This window comes from Poecile atricapillus, chromosome 27 (genome assembly GCF_030490865.1).
Source record: "Poecile atricapillus isolate bPoeAtr1 chromosome 27, bPoeAtr1.hap1, whole genome shotgun sequence".
Lineage (NCBI taxonomy): Eukaryota > Metazoa > Chordata > Aves > Passeriformes > Paridae > Poecile > Poecile atricapillus.
The window spans coordinates 1772833-1795577 of NC_081275.1; the positions used below are offsets into that span (position 1 = coordinate 1772833).

Genomic DNA, 22745 nt, shown 5'->3' on the forward strand with positions numbered 1-22745 from the left:
TTTTGCTCAGCGGAAAAAGCCAGCCCCGAGCAGGGGACGTGCTCAGTGGTGACTTTTTAAAACCCTCCTGCATGTCCCCCCCTCCCCAAAAAAAACCAAAACCCCCTCCCCATCCCCACTCCCGGCGCCTCGGCCCCGTCGGGATCTGCAAAACTGCAAAAAAAAAAAAAAATATAAATATAAAAACCGCAAACCAACCCCAAAAATCCCCCCTGCTTTGCCCTCCCACCTCCGGTCCTGGTCTATATATTGGAAATAAACTGATTATTCAAAGTTTTGCTGGTGTTAATTCCCATTTTTTGGCGGGGGGGAGGCGGGAATAGAACCCAAATTTCCCGCTGTTGGGAATTTTTATTCCTGGATTTATCCGCGGTGGGGATAAATCTCATTTTTCCTCTGAGATCGTGGGGAGGAAATAACAGAATTGGGGATGTCTCATCCCCATCGAAATTCTCAATTTTGGGGGGTGGAAAGTGAGGGGGGGAAAAAAAAAGCGCCAGAAAAAAGAGAGAAAAAAGAGTCCAAAAAAATAAAAAAAAAGTTAAAAAAAAAATTTAATTTTTATTAAAGCCAGACACTCTGATAGAAAAGAAAAATTATCAAGGGAAAAAAAAAAAAAAAGGAAAATAATAAAAAGCAACCCTTATTTTTTTGTTTGTTTGTTTGTTTGTTTTTTATCACGGGAATTACAACGGTCACACACAACTACCCATGGCATCCACGGCGACACGGGGGACACGGCGAAATGGGGAGGGGGTGGCACAGGTTGGAGGGGGAGGTCTCCCCTCCCTCCCCTCCCCCGCTTTTCCCCTGTGCGAGACATTTTTTTTATCATAATTATTTTTTTTCTTCCTTTTTTTCCTTTTTTTTTCCTTATTTTTCAACTCTTTTTTTTTAATATATATATATTTTTATTTTTTTTTTGTCCGTTTTATTTCCTTTTTAAAACAGTTCACGAGAAAATTCATGCGGAAAAGAGAGAGAGAAAGAGAGAAAGAGAGAGAGACACACAACGGCGTAGAAACCCCAAAACATCCTCTAAAGAGAACCAGAAATTCATCGTTTTTTTCCCTTTTTTTTTGGTGTTTTTTTTCGCTTTTTCTTCTCAGTTTGCTCATTTTTTTTGTCCTTTTCAGAGTCGTAGCCTTTTTTTATTCCGTTTGTTTGTTTGAAAACAACATCCAGACGAGAAAAGCGGGGAGCGCATGCAGCGGGGCGCCTCCGACACATGCACGATGCAGGCAGCGCTTGGATTTCAGCTTTTTTTTTTTTTTGGGTGATTTTTATACATTTTCCTCTTTTTTTTTTTCATTTTTATTTATTTTTTTCTTTCTCTTTCCGGTCCGGACCAGAAGGGAGTTGTTTTATTTTTAATTTTGGGTGTTTTTTGGTGTTTTTTGGTGTTTTTTGGGTGTTTTTTGGGTGTTTTCTCCTTGTTTCAGCGAGGGATTTGCACGATGCCATGAAGGGGACGCACACGCGGGGACATCACGCTCACGGGGACACCAGCCGCGGGGACAAAGGGACACTTTTTTGGGGGGGGTTTGGGGGTGGTTTGGGGACAGGTTTGGGGACCTGCCACCCCTCACCCTGTCACCTGGCGTTGTCACTTCCCCCCGCTCTGCCCTGCGGGGGTGACACCGAGATTTGGGGACAAAGTGGGGTTGGGGACATCGGGGTGGGGACACCACACGCCACCCCCACCCCAAAATTGGGGACAGCTTGGGGACACCGCGGTGGGGACACCGGGGTGGGGACATCGGGGTGGGGACACTGGGGTTGGACTAAGGACAGCAATGTCATTTTTGGAGGTGTCACCAAGGAGGGTGGCATTGTCACCCCCCCCCCCCAAATGGGTGTCCCTAAGGGGGTGGCAGTGTCACCTCCCCATGTCATTTTTGGGGCTGTCACCAAGGAGGGTGGCGTTGTCACCTTTATATGGGTGTCCCCAAAAGGGTGGCACTGTCACCCTCACGTGTGTGTCCCCAGAGGGGGTGGCATTGTCACCTCCATGTGAATGTCCCCAAGGAGGTGGCACTGTCACCTCCATGTGGGTGTCCCCAGAGAGGGTGGCACTGTCACTTCCCCAGCTCGGTGTCCCCAAGGGGGTGGCACTGTCACCTCCATGTGGGTGTCCCCAAGGGGGTGGCACTGTCACCTCCATGTGGGTGTCCCCAAGGGGGTGGCACTGTCACCTCCCCATGTCATTTTTGGGGGTGTCACCAAGGAGGTGGCATTGTCAGCCCCCATCTCGGTGTCCCCAAGGGGGTGACAATGCCACCTCCATGTGGGTGTCCCCAAGGGGGTGGCATTGTCACTCACAATTGGGTGTCCCCAAAAGGGATGACCCTGTCACCTCCATGTGGGTGTCCCCAAGGGGGTGGCACTGTCACTTCCCCAGCTCGGTGTCCCCAAGGGGGTGGCACTGTCACCTCCATGTGGGTGTCCCCAAAGGGGTGGCACTGTCACCCTCACGTGGAGGTCCCCAAGGGGGTGGCACTGTCACCTTTATATGGGTGTCCCCGAAAGGGGTGGCATTGTCACCCCCCATCTCGGTGTCCCCAAGGGGGTGGCACTGTCACCTCCATGTGGGTGTCCCCAAAGGGGTGGCATTGTCACCTCCCCATGTGGGTGTCCCCAAGGGGGTGGCACTGTCACCTCCATGTGGGTGTCCCCAAGGGGGTGGCACTGTCACCTCCATGTGGGTGTCCCCAAGGGGGTGACAATGCCACCTCCATGTGAATGTCCCCAAGGGGGTGGCACTGTCACCTCCATGTGGGTGTCCCTAAGGGGGTGACAATGCCACCTCCATGTGGGTGTCCCCAAGGAGGTGGCATTGTCACTCACAATTGGGTGTCCCCAAAAGGGATGACCCTGTCACCTCCATGTGGGTGTCTCCAAGGGGGTGGCACTGTCACCTCCATGTGAATGTCCCCAAGGGGGTGGCACTGTCACCTCCACCCCTCCAGCCCCGCTGGGTGGGGAGGAGGGTGAGGCGCTGTCACCGCGCCCCCTTTGGGGTGACAGGAGGTGACAGGAGGTGACAGGAGGTGACAGGAGGTGACAAAAGGCGCGCGGGGAAGGGGAGGGGACAGCGCCAGGTGCCACCCCCAGCCAGCCCCGGGGAGCTACAGCGAATTCACGTCGGTACCGAGGGAAGGAACCGGCACCGCCGCTGGCACCGGGGGACGCGCCCGGGTGTCCCCAGCGCCACCAGCAGCTGGGGACAGCCCTGGCGACAAGCGGGGAGAGCGGGGACGCAGCGCCACGAGGAGCTCGAAACCTAAGCAGGGATTTTTTTTTTCAAATCCACCCCCTAAATAACGATTTATCATTTATTTCTCTTCATTTTTTCTTTTTTTTTTTTTTAGTTTTTTTTTAGTTTTTTTTTTTCCCCTCTTTAAATATTTATATATAGATTTATATTACGTATATTATATATATATAATATGTAAATATATTTTTTAAAACAATATAAAATGTTAAGACACTTCACTTAAATGTAAAGAGTTGCTTTTTTTGCAATCCAAAGAAATTGCATCGTGATTTTTTTTTTTTTCCATTTTTTTTTTTCCTCTCTTTTTTTTTTTTGGTCTTTTTATTTAATATTTTTTTTGGTTTTTTTTTTTTGTTCTTTTTTAGTCTGTGTTTTTTTCTCTTTGTTATCCAAAAAAAGGCTCTCGTTTCTTCTGTACAAAAATGATCGAGATACAAAAAAGAAAAATAAACCCAAAACCGAACAAAGAACGAAACAGAAAACCGGAGGAGAGGGGGGAAAAGGAAGAAAAAAGGAATTGAAGGTTTTTTTTTTAAAAAAACCCGAAAATTATCAACCCAAGGACGAAATAGAGAACGGAAGCAGTGATTGGATCTCGTGTTGTACACGCACACACACACACACACACACACCTGGGCACACCTGGGCACAGCTGGATACACCTGGGCACAGCTGGGCACAGCTGGATACACCTGGGGCACAGCTGGATACACCTGGGGCACAGCTGGGCACAGCTGGATACACCTGGGGCACAGCTGGATACACCTGGGGCACAGCTGGGCAGACCTGGGCACAGCTGGGGTACCCCTGGGGCACAGCTGGGCACAGCTGGATACACCTGGGGCACATCTGTGCACACCTGGGTGCTGCTGGGTACACCTGGAGCACACCTGAGGCACAGCTGGATACACCTGGAGCACACCTGGGCACACCTGGGTACTGCTGGGCACACCTGGGCACAGCTGGGCACAGCTGGGGTACCCCTGGGATGCACCCAGGCACAGCTGGGACACACCTGGACACACCTAGAATACACCTGTGCACACCTGGACACAGCTGGGCACACCTGGACACACCTAGAGTACACCTGGAGCACATCTGGACACACCTGTGCATACCTGGGATCACCTGGGCACACCTGGGCACATCTGGAGCCCACCTGAGGGACACCTGGTGCTCACCTGGCCACACCTGGGCTCACCTGGGCTCACCTGGAGCACACCTGGACACAGCTGGGTGCTCCTGGGGCACACCTGGGGCACACCTGGGCACACCTGGAGCACACCTGGACACAGCTGGGGCACACCTGGGCTCACCTGCGCACACCTGGACACAGCTGGGTGCTCCTGGGGCACACCTGGGGCACACCTGGGCACACCTGGGCACACCTGGACACACCTGGGGCACACCTGGCCACACCTGGGGCACACCTGGGCACACCTGGCTCGGCCGCTCTGCTGGGAGGTGGCCACGGACCCCCCGCCCAAGCCCCCCCGGTGTCCCCGCCAGCCCGGCCGGGTCCGGGGCTGCTCCCCCGGGGCTCCGGGTCCCCGTCCCGCCCGCTCGTCCCCAACGGGAGGGGACAGAGCCGCGGCCAGGTGACCCCCCCGGCATCACCGCAGCCCCTCCATCGCACCCCGAGCCCCCTCCCCAGTTCACACCCGCGCCCGGCGACCCCTCCGGCACTCCCGGGGACCCCCCGGCCCCTCTCGAGGGGAGCCGGGCGTGGCGGCGGCGACAGCGGCGACAGCGGCGACAGCGGCGACAGCGGCCCGGGATGTCCCCGAGCCCTCGGCTCCTCCGGCCACCCACCGGCGAGCCCTGCCCGGGGCTGTCCTCTCCTCCTGCGGGGACACGGCCGCGGCTCCCGGGACGCTCCGGGGCTGCTCCGGGGGTCGCTCCGGGGGTCGCTCCGGGGGTCGCTCCGGGGGTCGCTCCCGGGGTCGCTCCCGGGGTCGCTCCCGGGGTCCCTCCGGGGGTCGTGTCCTCGGCGGGCGCTGCTTCCCGGTTTTCCGCGCGGTGGGAGCTGGAAGCTGCTCCTGGCTGGACGCTGGTGGGGGGAAGCTCTGAGAGCTCTTAAATAAACAGGAAAAAAAAACCAAAACAAACAAAAAAAAAAAAAACAAAAAAAAGAACCAAAACGAAAAAACGGAGGGGGGAAAAAGGGGGGAAAAAAGAGGAAAATGGGAGGGAAGGAAACCAAACCAACAGCGATCCGAGGGGGAGGAAAAAAAAGGGGAGAAAAGGAGGAAAAAGAGAGAGAGAGAGAAACAGAAAGTGGCTGGTTGGCCATGGCGGAGCGGGAGGGGACACAGAGGTCGGGCCGAGGCGCGGCGCAGGCGACACACAAAAAAGTTCTTTTGGCGGAGCGGAGGCGACAAAAAAACATGGATCAAACAGAAAGAGGAGGGGACAACAGGTGGCGGCTTCCCTCCAGAGCGCCTCAGGAAGAAGCCAAGTCCCAGGGAGGAAGAGGAGAGCGAGGAAGAGAGGAGGAGCGGCCGGGCGGAGCTGGCAGGGGCGCTCAGAATGAGATGGAGGAGTTCCTGGCCCCAAAGGAAGTCAATACGGGGATGGATGTTCTGCCAGCTGCGGGTTTTTCTGAGACCGTGGGGGAGGTCTCACTGGCCTCTTTAGATGGTCTAGTGGCCTGGAAAGAAAAGCAAGATTCAAGGAGGACGAGGAGGAGGAGAAAAGGGTGGAAAGTCCGAAAAGAAAGAAAGGAAAAAAAAAAAAAAAAAAGCTTTAAAAATAAAAATAAATAAAAAGACGAAAGGAAAAACTGAAAGAAAGGGGGGAAAAAACCAACAAAAAACGAGGACAAGGGGGGAAAAAAAAAAAAAAGGAAAAACAAAACCCAAAAACAACCGAGAACCAAAGGGAGTTCGTTCAGAAGCAGCACTGAGTCAGGCCTGAGGTCAAGCAGCTGGAAAAGGGCCACCACAAACAGCGCGACAAGAGCGGGTCCCACGCGTCACTGCACGGGCAGGGGACACCCCCGAGAGGAGCGGACGGACGGACGGACGGACGGACAGGCGGACACACAGGCAGACGCAGGCGGGGGGTGGCGGGGGTGGTGAGGGGGGAGGCACAGGGGACACGGGGGAGGCACAGGGGGGACAAGAAGGGCAGCGTTAGAGCGGGCACAGCCCCCGGCCGAGCCTCGGCGGTGCCCACCCTGTCCCTGTCCCTGTCCCTGTCCCTGTCCCTGTCCCTGTCCCTGTCCCTGTCCCTGTCCCTGTCCCTGTCCCCACCGTGCCCGGGGGGTGGGGGTCGGTCACGGGCATCGGGAATGATGAAAATCCCCCGGGGAATGAGGACAGGGATCCTCCAGCCCCTTCCTCGCCCTCAGTGAGGGGTTGCGATGCTGAGGGAGAGGAGCGGGGGCGCGGCCAAATGTGACACGCGGGGACAAAAGTGACACGGAATAATGCCAGCCGGGGCACCCGCAGGTGCCGGGGAGGGGCTGATGGCGCCACCGAGGTGTCCCCGAGGAGGACAGCGGTGACACCGAGCAGCCGCGGCTGTGTGGCCACCAGGGGAGGGGGCTCGGTGGCCTCGTAGGGTCAGGAGATGCTCCCCGGCCCCTCTCTCCGGTCCAGGGGGAATCCAGAGGGAGCTCCTCGCCTGTCCCTGGTTCCACGGGCCGCGACAGCCCCGCAGGCCGGAGGGGACAGCCAGGGGACGCCCCCCGAGCTCGGGGATGGACCATGGACCCTCCTTGGGGAAATTTTCCCACTGGGAACGGAGCAGCCGAGGAGAGGGTTTGACCCTTCTCGCGGGGTCCGTTTTGCTCATTCCACACTTGCCCAAATTGAGCGAAATCCCCCCCAAAACCCTGCTGGGAGTAGCTCCGGTGTGTCCGACAGGGCCGGCGGCTGCACGAGAATGAGCAGAATTGGGTTTATTGCGGGATTTTGGGGGTGAAAAGGGGGTCGGGACACAGAGGGGGGCGCAGGAAGGGCTCAAGGCGGAGCCGCCGGCGGTGCTGCTGCCCAGCGAGGGGAAAAGGGCTGCTGGGAGAGGGGACAAGGGGTCAGCAGGGAGGGAGGGCACCCGAGTGGCCGTGATCCCCTGGCCTGTGGCCCGAGCCGGCCGGGAATGCGCGGCAGGAGCCGGGGTGACAGCAGGGACGGAGCTGGGGGGATGCAGGAGCTGCCCCCCGGGATGGGCAGGGGTCAGTGCTGGGGGGCTGGGGATGTTCCATCCCATCCCCAAAACGCTTCTCTTCCAGCTGCTGTGGCCCGCTCACCCTGTCCCCACGGTGTCCCCACGGTGTCCCCACGGTGTCCCCGGTGCCACCACCCCCGCCTGGGACACCACAAGCTGCGTGGGGCGGGGTCCCAGCTCCCCAAAACCTCCCGGGACAGGAGTCCCAAGGAGGGAATCCCCATCCCCAGAGCTCCCGTGGCTCTGCCACGCTCCAGGGAGGTGTCACTGTCCCCAGGGGCGAGGGGACAACGCCACCGCGCCAGGGTGACACCCAGCGCTGGGGGACAGCCGGCTGCGGCTTCAGCCAGGACAGTCACAGTCACAGGGTTTGTGTCTCTCAGCACAAAGTCGTGTCCCTGTCCCCTGTCCCCACGGGCTGTGACAAGAGCCCCTCGTGCGCCTCGACAGCCGCGTCCCTTTGTCCCCAACCCCGCCGGGCTCAGCCCAAGCCGAGAAGGCACCAAGAAAGAGAGAACCCAGCCCCAAAAATCCTCACGCTGGGGGTGTCCCCGGCTCAGGCCGTGCCCGAGGGCGCTGCCGGGGCCGCGGGCAGCCCCGGGCCGGCTCTAGGGGTGGAGTACCTGCTGCTGGCCCTGGATCCGCATGTACTCCATGCGCTGCTTGATGTGCTTGCCCTTGTCGGGGCTGCCCTGCTGGCCCTGCTTCAGCCGCGACGCCGGGTTCACCACCTTCATGGCCGGGATGGAGACGCCACCGCTCTGCCGGGACACAAAATCCAGGGGAAAAGGGGTTAAAGTCATTTAATCTTTTAATCCTGGTGGAGCCGGCAGCGCTGGATGCCTGGGGCTGAGCCACCCCTGCCCGCACAGCCCGTGCTGGCGAGGATGAGGAGGATGAGGCTCCCCCGTGTGAGCTCCAAACCCCGCCGGGACTTACCGGGAGCCACCCGAGAGGGGGTTTAGGGCAGACACGGCAAAAACCGGGACACCGAGGGCGGGACAGGACACCCGAGAGAGAGGGAAAGAGGCGGCGGCAGGCAGAAGCAGATTCCAGGTGGGAACGGCGGCAGTGGGAATACAGAGGAGTTTATTGACGGCTGTGCACAGGAGCGGATACAGAGAATCGCCAGAGCACCCCCGCGTGTCCCCTCCCGTGCCAGGGACACCCCAGGTCCCCTCCCGGTGGCCTCGTGCCTGTCCTGTTCCAGTGGGGACATCCCAGGTTGGGAAATCCATGGCTCGGGTGAACCCCTGGGATCCTCCGTGGTCCCCACAGGTGGGACACGGGGGATTCCCACACCCCACAGCACGAGGGAATCAAAAAATCATGGAAAATTCCTCAGCTGGGAGGGTGGAGGATCATCAGAGTCCAAATCCCAGCCCTGGAGAATCCCACAGCATCCCCGGCATTCCCGGCGCTGGGAATCTTCCAGAATCCTCGGGAGGTGACAGCAGCCCTGCCCTGCCCCGCTCTGCTTTAGGACGGACCCATCACAGCCCCTCCTGCCTAACCCTGAGCCTGGCTTTGCCCCAGCCCCAAATCCATCCCCGCAGCTCCGCTTCCCGTTTTCCAGGGAAAAAACATCTGGAAAAATTGCAGCTGCACCCCCGTTCACCCAGCCAGAGCCCCCCGAGGAGCGGGAGAACGGCTCCAAATGGAAAAGGAGATTTATTCCCCAGCGCTGGCTGTTAATAAAGGAGCAGGTTGACGTCGCAGCGGAGCTCAGGGCATTTTTCCCCTCCCTGTTTTTCCCAGATATTCAGCTGGATTCCAGCGGAAAGCAATTTGGGACGGCTTCAGGGAGCTCACGCTGTGGTTTAATTAGGAGAAACATCTGCTGGGTTCCGGCTGCTGCTCATTAGGAGGGAGTTTTTATGCAAAATGGTGAAATTGAGAGCGGTGCTTTGGCATCCGGAGTGCCCAGCCCTGGCCAATCCTGTGGGATGTCCATGGACCCCTTGGGATGATCTTGGATCCCTTGGGATGCTCAAGGACCCCTTGGGATGATCCCTTGGGATGCTCTTGGACCCTTTGGGATGACCTTGGACCCCTTGGGATGCTCAAGGACCCCCTTGGGATGCTCTTGGACCCCCTTGGGATGCTCAAGGACCCCTTGGGATGCTCAAGGACCCCTTGGGATGCTCAAGGACCCCTTGGGATGCTCAAGGACCCCCTTGAGATGCTCAAGGACCCTTTGGGATGCTCTTGGATCCCTTGGGATGCTCTTGGACCCCCTTGGGATGATCTTGGACCCCTTGGGATGCTCAAGGACCCCCTTGGGATGCTCAAGGACCCCCTTGGGATGCTCAAGGACCCCTTGGGATGCTCTTGGACCCCTTGGGATGCTCATGGACCCCTTGGGATACTCAAGGACCCTCTTGGGATGGTCAAGGACCCCTTGGGATACTCAAGGACCCCTTGGGATGCTCAAGGACCCCTTGGGATGCTCTTGGACCCCTTGGGATGCTCAAGGACCCCTTGGGATGCTCTTGGACCCCTTGGGATGCTCATGGACCCCTTGGGATACTCAAGGACCCTCTTGGGATGGTCAAGGACCCCCTTGAGATGCTCAAGGACCCTTTGGGATGCTCTTGGACCCCTTGGGATGACCTTGGATCCCTTGGGATGCTCTTGGACCCCTTGGGATGCTCAAGGACCCCCTTGGGATGCTCAAGGACCCCTTGGGATGCTCAAGGACCCCTTGGGATGCTCAAGGACCCTTTGGGATGCTCAAGGACCCCCTTGGGATGCTCTTGGACCCCTTGGGATGCTCAAGGACCCTTTGGGATGCTCAAGGACCCCCTTGGGATGCTCATGGACCCCTTGGGATACTCAAGGACCCTCTTGGGATGGTCAAGGACCCCCTTGAGATGCTCAAGGACCCCTTGGGATGCTCAAGGACCCCCTTGGGATGCTCAGGGACCCCCTTGGGATGCTCAAGGACCCCTTGAGATGCTCTTGGACCCTTTTGGGATGCTCTTGGACCCCTTGGGATGCCCATCCTGGACCTGGTGCTCCAAAACCCTGCCAGGGCGGAAGAATCCACCTCATCCCGGGTCTAATTCCAGGACGGGATCAGCCAGCACCACCCGGCCCCGCCTCCCTTCCAGCAGCCAGCTCCTGCCTTGCTCATTCCTGCCCTTCCCAAACCCCTCCAAGTGCCAGTGAGAAGAGGAAGATTCGCTCTCCGCCTCGGCCCTGCCTGGAGGAGGAGTCACAGAGAGGGAGCAGGCGGAGGAAGAGACATCAGAGTGAATCCAGGGCAGAGCAGGGCACGGGGGAGAAGAGAAAATGAACCTGGCGAGTGCCGGGGGGCAGCTGCGGCTTGGGGAGCAGCGCTGGCTTGGTCCTGCTCGGACTCTTGGCAGCGCCATCCTTGGCCTGGCTGAGGTCCAGCGCGGTGTCACCGTCGCAGCCTCCGAGCCCGAGGTCCCCCAGGCTCTTCCCGGCCTCCTGGGATCCCAGCGCGTCCTTGGGGAACGCCAGTTCCACGGCGGGGTGGCTGCTGATCTCGCTGATGGTCATTTCCAGCTCGCGGATGGTTTCCTCCAGGCTGTCCAGTCTCTGGTAGGTGTCCTCATAAATCTCCTTTTTGCCCGGGGCCGGGGGCAGCCCGGGGGACAAGCGGCCTCTGCAGAGCCCCTCCGCCGCTTTCCCCCCCGTTCCGGGGTCGCCCCCCGCAGCCGGAGCCCCTCCATCCCATCCCGGAGGTGCCGTGGCGTGGCTGGAGCGGGCAGGAATCTGCTCCAGGGGCTGCTCCTGCCGGGAATGTCCCTCTGGATCCCTGCCCGCGGGAATCCCGGGATGTGGCAGCGGGCTCTCCTCTCTCCACGCGGCTTTGGGAGCCCCACCGGAGCGTCCAGGAGCGAGCCCGGCTCCTCTTTGGGGATCCCCATCGGGAATTTGGGGGATGATCCCGGTACCGATGGAGGGGAGCGCGGCCTCCGCAGCTCCGGCGCCTTCCCCGCGGCTCCGAGGAGCCCCGCGACTTTGGGGACAAATCTTGTCGCCTCCTCCTGGCCTGCTGGCAGCGTCCAGAGCCGCGTCCCCTCCTTGTCCCCCCATTTTATCCCTCGGGAAAGGCGCGGCTGCCAAAGGAAACGCCCGGGAGGTGCTGCCGGGGGCCGGCGGGGCTGGAGGGCGTTCCTGTGCCAGCGGGGACTTTGGGGAGCTGCCAGGAGCCACCGCAAGGCCCCTCCTTGTCCCCTCGGGTGGCAGCCGCGCTCCTGCTGCGCTGCCCGGTGCCAGCCACGGCTCCGGCTCGGCTTCGGGGGACGGCGGCTCCGACACCCACTCGGTGAGCACGATCTGGGGCAGGGAGAACGCCCGGCTGGCCGGGGCTGCCAGCGGCTCCTAGGTAGAGAATTCAGACAGGTTAGGGGCCGGGAGACAGCGGGGTCTGCCTGGGGAGGCACCACGGGGCGCCACAAATTATTGGGGTCCCCCCCCACGGCACGGCCGAGTTCCACAGGGGGGAGTTTGGGGAGGGAGAGGAGGGGGCTCAGCTCCCTCCTGCCCATCCCGCACATCCCAGAGGGATTCACGGCACGGATGGGGGCTGGAGGGGGGCTCAGCTCCCTCCTGTCCATCCCGCACATCCCAGAGGGATTCACGGCACGGATGGGGGCTGGAGAGGGGCTCAGCTCCCTCCTGCCCATCCCACACATCCCAGAGGGATTCAGGGCACGGATGGGGGCTCAGCTCCCTCCTGCCCATCCCGCACATCCCAGAGGGATTCAGGGCACGGATGGGGGCTGGAGGGGGGCTCAGCTCGCTCCTGCCCATCCCGCACATCCCAGAGGGATTCACGGCACGGATGGGGGCTGGAGGGGGGCTCAGCTCCCTCCTGCCCATCCCACACATCCCATTGACAGGGACAGTGTGAACAGGGGATGGAAGGGAATGTTCAGCTCCCTCCTCCAGCCCTGATATCCCACTGGGATCCAGAGCATGGACAGGGACTGGACAGGGATGTTCAACTCCCTCCTCCATCCCTGAAATCCCGCAGGGATCCAGAACATGGACAGGGACTGGACAGGGATGTCCAGTTCCCTCCTCCAGCCCTGAAATCCCACTGAGAGCACGGATGGGGACTGGACAGGGATGCTCAGGTCCCGCCTGTCCAGCCCTGACATCCCACCGGGATCCAGAGCATGGAGAAGGACTGGAAGGCAATGTCCAGCTCCTTCCTCCCACCGGGATCCAGAGCATGGAGAAGGACTGGACAGGGATGCCCAGCTCCCTCCTCCAGCCCTGACATCCCACCGGACCCAGAGCACAGACAGGGAACGGAGGGGAAGCTCAGCTCCCTCCTCCAGCCCTGACATCCCACTGGAGCACAAAACCTCGGAGCAGAATCCAAGCCGGTGTTTCTGCGCCTCCCGAACGCCTTTGGAAATCCCGCTGCCACCAGCAGAGAATCCAGCTGGGATTTCTCCGTGCTGGCACAAACTGGGGGCACTGGGACAGAGCTCCGGCGGGGGCTGAGCCATCCCAGCCGAGCTGCCGAGGGCCGCCCGGCCTTTCCCACCCCGAGGGGCTCAAAATCCCCCGGAAAATGCTGCTCCTCCTGCCGCACTTCCCTGCTCCCGTCCCAGGAATCCCTGGGATGCCTGAGGGAATCTGGGGGTGCGGCTGAGCCCATCCCAGCTCTGGAGCAGAGGGACAGAGGGATGATCCAGCCCAGCTGGCCCAGGACAGGGGGGCACCCAGAGGGACCAGACCCTCCCCCAGGAGCTGAACTGGGGGATGAGCCAGAGCTCCCCTCGCATCTGGAATGGCAGGAGCTCCTGTCCCGCTCTTTGCCCCTTCCTGGGCACTCCCTGCTCCATCCCAGCCGCTCTCCAGGCATTTCCCTCCTGCTTTTCCTGTCCTGGGCACTCCCTGCTCCATCCCAGCCGCTCTCCAGGCATTTCCCTCCTGCTTTTCCCATCACGGGTATTCCCTGCTCCATCCCAGCCGCTCTCCAGGCATTTTCCTCCAGTTCTTCCCAGCCTGGGCATTCCCTGCTCCATCCCAGCCGCTGTCCAGGCATTTCCCTCCCGTTCTTCCCATCCTGGCTATCCCCTATTAAATCCAGGCCACTCTCCAGGGCATTTTCCTCCTGCTTTTCCTACCCTGGACATTCCCTGCTCCATCCCAGTCGCTCTCCAGGCATTTTCCTCCAGTTCTTCCCAGCCTGGGCATTCCCTGCTCCATCCCAACTGCCCTCCAGGCATTTTCCTCCTGCTCTTCCTGTCCTGGGCATCCCCTATTTAATCCAGGCCACTCTCCAGGCATTTTCCACCTGTTCTTCCCATCCCGGGTATTCCCTGCTCCATCCCGTCCTCTCTCCAGGTATTTTCCTCCTGCTCTCCCCACCCTGGACATTCCCTGCTCCATCCCAGTCGCTCTCCAGGCATTTTCCTCCAGTTCTTCCCAGCCTGGGCATTCCCTGCTCCATCCCAACTGCCCTCCAGGCATTTTCCTCCTGCTCTTCCTGTCCTGGGCATCCCCTATTTAATCCAGGCCACTCTCCAGGCATTTTCCACCTGTTCTTCCCATCCCGGGTATTCCCTGCTCCATCCCGTCCTCTCTCCAGGTATTTTCCTCCTGCTCTCCCCACCCTGGACATTCCCTGCTCCATCCCAGCCGCTCTCCAGGCATTTTCCTCCTGCTCTTCCTGTCCTGAACATCCCCTGCTCCATCCCGTCTTCTCTCCAGGTATTTTCCTTCTGTTCTTCCCACCCTGGACATTCCCTGCTCCATCCCAGCCACTCTTCTGGCATTTTCCTTCCGTTCTTCCCACCCTGGCTATCCCCTATTTAATCCAGGCTGCTCTCCAGGCATTTTCCTCCTGCTTTTCCCAGCCTGAACATTCTCTGCTCCATCCCAGCCACTCTCCAGCCTCTCTCCACCCCAGAGAGAGCCCAGCGTGGATCTCCGGAGTGCTGCGGTGGGGCCGGACGTGATTCCAGGCAATCCCAAACCACCGGACCGTGCTCCAAACCCTTCCCTTCCCATCCTCCGCATGCACCCGGAGCTCTCCCGTGCCCCGCCCGCCCCCCGGGGCACCCAGCGTGGCGTGAGAGCGGCGGGCGCTGCCCGTGCGGTGCTGGGGGTGCCCGGGATCCCCCCGAGAGCCCCCCGGGAGCCCCCCGGGAGCCCCCCGGGAGCCCCCCGGGAGCCGCGGCCCCGCGTTAGTGCTGGCTCCGGTGCCGTGTCAGTGCCGTGAGCGAGGCGGTGAGGAGAGAAGCCGTTAATTAGCCGGTTAATTAGCCGGTTAAATCAGAGAGAAGGAGCAGAAGTGAGTTGAGAGGAGGCAGAGGAGGAAGGCGGTGAGAGCGCAGCCCTGTTACCTTCCATCCTTCGGCCGCCAGCGCGGCTCCATCGGGCCAGGGCTCGGAGTGGCCCGGGGCCACGGGCTCGAGGGGGTCACAACGGAGCGTGGGGAGGAAAGGGGAGGCGGAGCTGCGCTGAAACACCTGGGGAGTCAAACACGGCCGTTGGAGGGAGCGTGGGGTGCCCTGGGCCCGCAGCGGGGCTACGAACGGCCACGGGCTCAGCAGGACCCGCGGGATGTTGGTGCACAGGCAGCGCTGTCCCCTGGGCTGCTGGCAATGTCACCTGTCCCCTGGCCAGCAGTGTCACCTGTCCCCTGGCCAGCAGTGTCACCTGTCCCCTGGGCTGCTGGCAATGTCACCTGTCTCCTGGCCGGCAGTGCCACCTGTCCCCTGGTCAGCAGTGTCACCTGTACCCTGGTCAGCAATGTCACCTGTCCCCTGGCCAGCAGTGTCACCTGTCCCCTGGCCAGCAGTGTCACCTGTCCCCTGGGCTGCTGGCAATGTCACCTGTCCCCTGGCCAGCAGTGTCACCTGTCCCCTGGCCAGCAGTGCCATCTGTCCCCTGGCCACCAGTGTCACCAGTCCCCTGGCCACCAGTGTCACCAGTCCCCTGGCCATCAGTGTCACTGGTCCCCTGGCCACCAGTGTCACCAGTCCCCTGGCCATCAGTGTCACTGGTCCCCTGGCTACCAGTGTCACCCATCCCCTGGCCAGCAGTGTCACCTCTCCCCTGGCCACCAGTGTCACTGGTCCAGTCTGGCAGCATCACTGGTCCAGTTCTCCTGCTTGCAGCATCATCACCTGTGCCACACCTGCACCATCACCTGTGCCCCGTGTCACCACATGTGCCCCATGTCACCACCTGTGCCCTGTGTCACCATCTGTCCCACACCTGCACGGTGCCCAGTTCTCCTCCCTCCTGGGGGAAACCATCCAAGGAAAAACCATCCAAGGAAAAACCATCCAAGGAAAACCATTCCCTCCCCACTGTATCCCCCGGGCAGTGCTCAAAACCAGGCGAGCCAGGCTTAGAGCCCAGGTGGGAAGTGCAGAAGGAGCCCCCAGGTGTGCAGCACCTGTCCCCGGCACCGGTGCCACCCGCGGTGCCGCCCGTGTCACCTCGCCCGTGTCACCTCGCCCGTGTCACACCCCAAAGCCCACCCCGAGCTGTCCCAAGGACGTGGCGGTGTCACCTCGGGGGCGGGGGTCCCGCGGGGGTCCCGCGCTCACCTCCAGCTCGGCGATGATCCGATCCTCATCATCATCGTCCTTGATGGCCGAGGCGATGATGGGCGGGGTGGAGGCGGGCCGGACCACCTCGGACACCGTCCGCCTCAGCTTCACCTGCGGCTTCTGCGGCTCCAGCTCCTCCGACTCCGCCTTCTGCCGGGACAGAGGGGCCGTGAGCGCCGGGGGACAGCGGGGACAGCGGGGACAGCGGGGCCGTGAGGGCCGGGGGACAGCGGGGACAGCGGGGACAGCGGGGCCGTGAGGGCCGGGGGACAGCGGGGACAGCGGGGACAGCGGGGACAGCGGGGACAGCGGGGACAGCGAAGACAGCGGGGACAGCGAGGACAGCGGGGACAGCGAGGACAGCGGGGGACAGAGGGGCCGTGGGGGCCGGGGGACAGCGGGGACAGCGGGGGGCACCGGGGGACAGCGGGGACAACAGGGGACACCAAAGGACATGGGGGGACACCAAAAGATACCGAGGGACACCAAGGGACACCGAGGGACACCGGGGGACACCGAGGGGACACCGGGGGATGCCGGGGGGCACCGAGGGACACCGAGGGACACAGGGGAACACTGCGGGACACCGAAGGACGCCGAGAGACACCGGGAGACACTGAAGGACACAGCGGGACACCGGGGGCACCGGGGGACACCGGAGGACACTGAAAAACACGGAGGGACACCGAGGGACACTGAAGAACACCGGGGGACACCGCGGGGCACCGGGGGAACACCGGGGGACACTGAAGGACACTGGGGGGACACCAAGGGACACCGGGAGACACCGGGGGACACCGGGGGACACCAAGGGACACAGGGGGACACCAAGGGACACAGGGGGACACCGGGGGACACCGCATCGCTCTGTCCAGCCCAGCGGCCATCCCTACCTTCATAAATCCGGGCTCCTTCTTGCTGGTGACAATGACCTCGCCGCTGCGGGTCGTGGTCAGCCCGTGCGAGGAGGGGAAGCTCCGGCGGGGCGGGGGAGGCGGAGGGGACTTGGAGGGTTTCTCGGTTCGGTACCGCGGCACCGTCAGCTCGTCTGGGCACAGAGGGGACCGTGAGACCCCTGTCCCTCCCACTCGGGGACACCCCCAGCGTCCCCTCCCTGCCCGGCCCGTACCTGAGCCCCGGCGGCCGTTGGGGTCCCCTTTGCCCCCCGATTTGGGGGTGTGCTGTGCCTTGGAGGGTTTGTGCTCGGGCGTGGAGGCGGCGCTGCCGCTGCCCGGGGTTTGTTTGTGCTTGGCGGCGAATTCCAGGTCGGGGATGGCCTTCATGAGCTCGGCCTGGGTCTCCTCCAGGAGCCGGTTGATGTCCTTGGCGCTGTACTGGGTGAGCGCCGCCCGCTTCTCCTCCCAGTCGCGCTCGGCCGCCTGCGGACACAGAGCCCGCTCCAGCCCCGTCCCTGGCGGGCAGGACGTGACCCACAGCCCTGGGACACCCCCAAACCCGCTGGGAAGGGCTGGGGGGTGGCGGACAGCACATTTTTACCCCCATCCCCAAATAATTCCCCAAATCTCCCCACCCTCCCACGCTCCCAGCGCTCCCACGCGAGGCGGAGAGGGATGAGCGCCGCTCCCTTTGCCATTTTCACCTTCCGCAGGATTCCCCCCCAAAAAACCGAGCACCCCCCGGGCCGTGCCGGGCTCTCACCTCCACGGACACCGCTTTGTCCACGCTTTTCTTGCTGGGGGTCTCGGGCCCCGTTTGGGTCTTGGCGGGCACCATCTCCGGGGCTCGGGAGGGGTTATTGCTCTTGCCGGGGTGGCTCTGGGGCTGCGGGGGGCTGTGCCCGAAGCCGGGCACCCCCAGGGGGTCGGGGGCGGCCGTCAGGTGGTGCAGGCTCACGGGAGGGCTGGTGGGCATCTCCAGCTCCAGCCCTTTGCTGAAATCCGTCTCCGGGGCCACCTTCTTGGGCGACTGGCTCAGGCTGCTGGGGGAGCTCCACACGCCCTCGTCCACTTGCCTGGGAGGGAGCGGAAACACTGAGGGAGGGACGCAAAAATCCCGGTTTCCCCAAATCTGAGGTGCTCCGAGCATCCCGGGCTTAAAGGGAAATCCAGGAAACCCTGGAGCATCCCAGTGCAAGCGCACAAATCCAGGAAATCCTGAAGAAAGGGGTTGGGATTGGTGAGGTTTTTTGGGAAGAGCTCTGCCTGCCCACGCTGATGGCAGGAAATGGGATCCATCCAAACCCTTCCTCTTCCCTTTCCCGGCTGGAAGTGTCCTTGGGATGGATCCCTTTCCCAGTTGGAAATGCCCTTGGGATTGATCCCTTTCCCGGCTGGAAGTGTCCTTGGGATTGATCTTTTTCCTGGCTGGAAATGCCCTTGGGATTGATCCCTTTCCTGGCTGGAAATGCCCTTGGGATTGGTGCCTTTCCTGGTTGGAAATGCCCTTGGGATTGATCCCTTTCCTGGTTGGAAATGCCCTTGGGATTGATCCCTTTCCCGACTGGAAGTGCCCTTGGGATGGATCCTTTTCCTGGTTGGAAATGCCCTTGGGATTGATCTTTTTCCCGGCTGGAAGAGCCCTTGGGATTGATCCCTTTCCCAGTTGGAAATGCCCTTGGGATTGGTGCCTTTCCCGACTGGAAATGCCCTTGGGATTGATCCCTTTCCTGGTTGGAAATGCCCTTGGGATTGATCCCTTTCCTGGTTGGAAATGCCCTTGGGATTGATCCCTTTCCTGGCTGGAAGTGCCCTTGGGACTGATCTTTTTCCCGGTTGGAAGTGCCCTTGGGATTGGTGCCCTTCCCAGTTGGAAATGCCCTTGGGATCGATCTTTTTCCCGGCTGGAAGAGTCCTTGGGATTGATCCCTTTCCCAGTTGGAAATGCCCTTGGGATTGATCCCTTTCCTGGCTGGAAGTGCCCTTGGGATTGATCTTTTTCCCGACTGGAAGTGCCCTTGGGATTGAGGAATTTGTAGGGATGAGGGTGACAGGCTCTGTGTGATCCCACGGGTTGATTTCCCTGGAAAAACCGGGAATTGCGCGATCCCGCTCCCCCATCAGGGCCGGGAGCGTCCCCAGAGGTTTCCCAGTGGGATGGGGCAGGTAAAATCCACCCGGCAGCGGCTCCGGGAGAGGATTTTCCTCTGGGAGAGGATTTTCCCCTGGCAGAACAACTCCCTGCTCCTCGGGAAAGAGGATTCTGCTGATTCCAGGGGCTGTGTCCCCAGCCTGGTGTAAATCCCGCTTTTTTTCCAAGGAAAAATGAGATTTGTGTCAAAAGAGAGGGTCCCAAACACGCCTGGGAAGGACTGAGGGGGTTTTGGGGGCTTTTAGAGGTGTCAAAGGTTTTGGGGTGATTTCAGGGGAAATTTTGGGGGTGCCAAAGCTGATTTTGGAATGATTTCAGCTGATTTGGGGATTTTTCGGGGGGCAGTTCTAGATTGCTTTACAGGGTGATTTTAGGGGTGATTTTGGAATGATTTGGGTTATTTAGGGTTTTTTTGGGGGCAGTTCTAGGCTGCTTCAGGGGTTGATTTTAGGGGTGATTTTGGAATGATTTGGGTTATTTAGGGGTTTTTGGGGGGCAATTCTAGATTGCTTTAGGCCGTGATTTTAGGGGCGATTTTGGGGATGCCAAAGCCGATTTTGGAATGATTTTAGGTGATTTGGGGATTTTTTGGGGGCCAGTTCTAGGCTGCTTTAGGGGTTGATTTTAGGGGTGATCTTGGAACGATTTCAGGTGATTTAGGGATTTTTCAGGGGACAATTCTATGCTGCTTTAGAGGGTGATTTTAGGGGCGATTTTGGAATTATTTGGGTTATTTTGGGGTTTTTGGGGTACAATTCTAGATTGCTTTAGGCCGTGATTTTAGGGACGATTTTGGGGATGCCAAAGCTGATTTTCGAATGATTTCAGGTGATTTGGGTTTTTTTGGGGGGGCAATTCTGGACTGCTTTAGGGGTTGATTTTAGGGGCGATTTGGGGGATGCCAAAGCTGATTTTGGACTGATTTCAGGTGATTTAGGGTTTTTTGGGGGGCAGTTCCAGGCTGCTTTAAGCAGTGATTTTAGGGAAGATTTTAGGGGTGCCAAAGCTGATTTTGGAATGATTTCAGGTGATTTAGGGTTTTTTGGGGGACAATTCTAGATTGCTTTAGGCTGTGATTTTAGGGACAATTTTGGGGATGCCAAAGCCGATTTTGGAATGATTTCAGTTGATTTGGGGTTTTTTTGGGGGGGGGCAATTCTAGACTGCTTTAGGGGTTGATTTTAGAGGCGATTTTTCGGGTGCAGAAGCCGATTTTGGGTTGATTCGGGGTGATTTGGGGGGTCTCACCTGCGGATCTGGGCCAGGGTGTCGGTGACGGTCTTGCAGCGCTTGAGGAGCCCGTCCAGGCGGTTGGGCTCCTCCTTGAGGAACTTGACGGCCTCCACCTCCACCCGCAGCACCACCCGCATCTTGCTCTGCAGGCCGGGGAACTGGGCTGCCAGGGGACACCGGTGTCACCTCCTGGCATTGCCAGTGTCACCTCCTGGCATTGCTGGTGTCACCTCCTGGCACTGCCGGTGTCACCCCCTGGCACTGCCGGTGTCACCCCCAGGCACTGCCGGTGTCACCTCCTGGCACTGCCGGTGTCACCTCCTGGCACTGCCGGTGTCACCTCCTGGCACTGCCGGTGTCACCCCCAGGCACTGCCGGTGTCACCCCCTGGCCCTCCCGGTGTCACCTCCTGGCACTGCTGGTGTCACCTCCTGGCACTGCCGGTGTCACCTCCAGGCACTGCCGGTGTCACCCCCTGGCACTGCCGGTGTCACCCCCTGCCATTGCCGGTGTCACCCCCTGGCCCTCCCGGTGTCACCTCCTAGCACTGCTGGTGTCACCCCCTGGCACTGCTGGTGTCACCCCCTGGCACTGCCGGTGTCACCCCCGTGGACCTCCCGGTGTCACCCCCTGGCACTGCCGGTGTCACCCCCAGGCACTGCCGGTGTCACCTCCTGGCACTGCTGGTGTCACCCCCTGGCACTGCCGGTGTCACCTCCTGGCCCTCCCGGTGTCACCCCCTGGCACTGCCGGTGTCACCCCCGTGGACCTCCCGGTGTCACCCCCTGGCACTGCCGGTGTCACCCCCAGGCACTGCCGGTGTCACCTCCTGGCACTGCTGGTGTCACCCCCTGGCACTGCCGGTGTCACCTCCAGGCACTGCCGGTGTCACCCCCTGGCACTGCCGGTGTCACCTCCAGGCACTCCCGGTGTCACCCCCTGGCAGGACCGGGAGAGGCTCTGGGGGGAACCTGGGGGTGCTCCCTGCAAATCCAGGGGTGCAAAACCCCAAAAATCCAGGGATAGAAAAAACCTGGAGAATCCCAGGTGCAAATCCAGGGAATCCTGGAGCATCCTGGGTGCAAATCCGGGAAATCCTGGAGCATCCCAGGTGCAAATTCTGGGAATCCTGGAGCATCCTGGGTGCAAATCCGGGAAATCCTGGAGCATCCCGGGTGCAAATCCAGGAAATCCTGGAGCATCCCAGGTGCAAATTCTGGGAATCCTGGAGCATCCCAGGTGCAAATCCAGGAAATCCTGGAGCATCCCGGGTGCAAAGAGAAATCCAGGGAATCCTGGAGCATCCCGGGTGCAAACACACAAATCCAGGGGCAGGGAAAACCTGGAGCATCCAAGGTGTCAATCCAGGGAATCCTGGAGCATCCCAGGTGCAAAGAGAAATCCAGGAAATCCTGGAGCATCCCGGGTGCAAATCCAGGGAATCCTGGAGCATCCCAGGTGCAAAGAGAAATCCAGGAAATCTTGGAGCATCCCGGGTGCAAATCCAGGGAAAACCTGGAGCATCCCAGGTGAAAATCCAGGGAATCCTGGAGCATCCCGGGTGCAAACACACAAATCCAAGGGCAGGGAAAACCTGGAGCATCCCAGGTGCCAATACCCAAATCCAGGGGCGACAAAAAACCTGGAGAATTCCTGATGCAAACACAGATCCAGGAAATCCTGGAGCATCCCAGGTACAAACACAGATCCAGGAAATCCTGGAGCATCCCAGGTACAAACACAGATCCAGGAAATCCTGGAGCATCCCTGGTGCAAATCCAGGAAATCCTGGAGCATCCCCAGGTACAAACACAGATCCAGGAAATCCTGGAGCATCCCAGGTGCAAGTCCAGGACATCCTGGAGCATCCCAGGCAGGGATGGAGCAGGGAAATGCCGGAAGGCTCTGCTTGCCCCCCCCCCCCCAAAGCCCCCTCCTCACCTTTCAGGTCCGTCAGGGTCTCCCCCAGCTGCTTGAGCACCACGGCCTTTTCCTCCAGCTCCTGCACCGGGATCAGCCGGTGGTTGTGCGCCAGATCCTTCTGGATCTTCTCCACGGACTTCTCCAGGTCACTGGGAGGGCAGGAGGAGGGCAGGGGGGTCACTGGGGGGGCACTGGGGGGTCACTGTGCATCACTGGGGGGCACTGGGGGGCACTGGGGGTCACTGGGGGTCACTGGGGGGCACTGGGGGGCACTGGGGGTCACTGTGGGTCACTGGAGGGCACTGTGGGTCACTGTGGGTCACTGTGGGTCACTGGGAGTCACTGTGGGTCACTGGGAGGGCACTGGGGGTCACTGTGGGGCACTGGGGGTCACTGTGGGTCACTGGGGGTCACTGGGAGGGCACTGGGGGGGCACTGCTGTGTCAGGAGGGTGGGGAACCCCGAGAGTGGCAGGTGCCCAGCAGGAGAGGGGAACTCCGGGCTGGGGACCCCCCTCATTTGGGGACGTGGTCACT

At 60.4% G+C, this 22745-nt stretch overlaps 1 protein-coding gene across 1 annotated transcript in view; it reads right to left on the reverse strand.

The window, feature by feature from the left end:
• Nucleotides 1-4093: 4093 nt before the first annotated feature.
• The window catches only part of SRCIN1 (SRC kinase signaling inhibitor 1), an 86186-nt gene continuing 67534 nt past the window's right edge, over nt 4094-22745 (reverse strand). The window contains exons 11-22 of the mRNA XM_058858091.1: nt 22228-22358; nt 20302-20449; nt 17665-17977; nt 17135-17384; nt 16899-17053; nt 16003-16155; nt 14788-14913; nt 10748-11803; nt 8071-8208; nt 4687-5327; nt 4489-4519; nt 4094-4458 (exon numbers count right to left, since the gene is read on the reverse strand). Coding sequence (XP_058714074.1) covers nt 4402-4458; nt 4489-4519; nt 4687-5327; nt 8071-8208; nt 10748-11803; nt 14788-14913; nt 16003-16155; nt 16899-17053; nt 17135-17384; nt 17665-17977; nt 20302-20449; nt 22228-22358 — 3199 coding nt within the window. The 3' untranslated portion in view covers nt 4094-4401. The remainder of the gene's footprint in view (nt 4459-4488; nt 4520-4686; nt 5328-8070; nt 8209-10747; nt 11804-14787; nt 14914-16002; nt 16156-16898; nt 17054-17134; nt 17385-17664; nt 17978-20301; nt 20450-22227; nt 22359-22745) is intronic.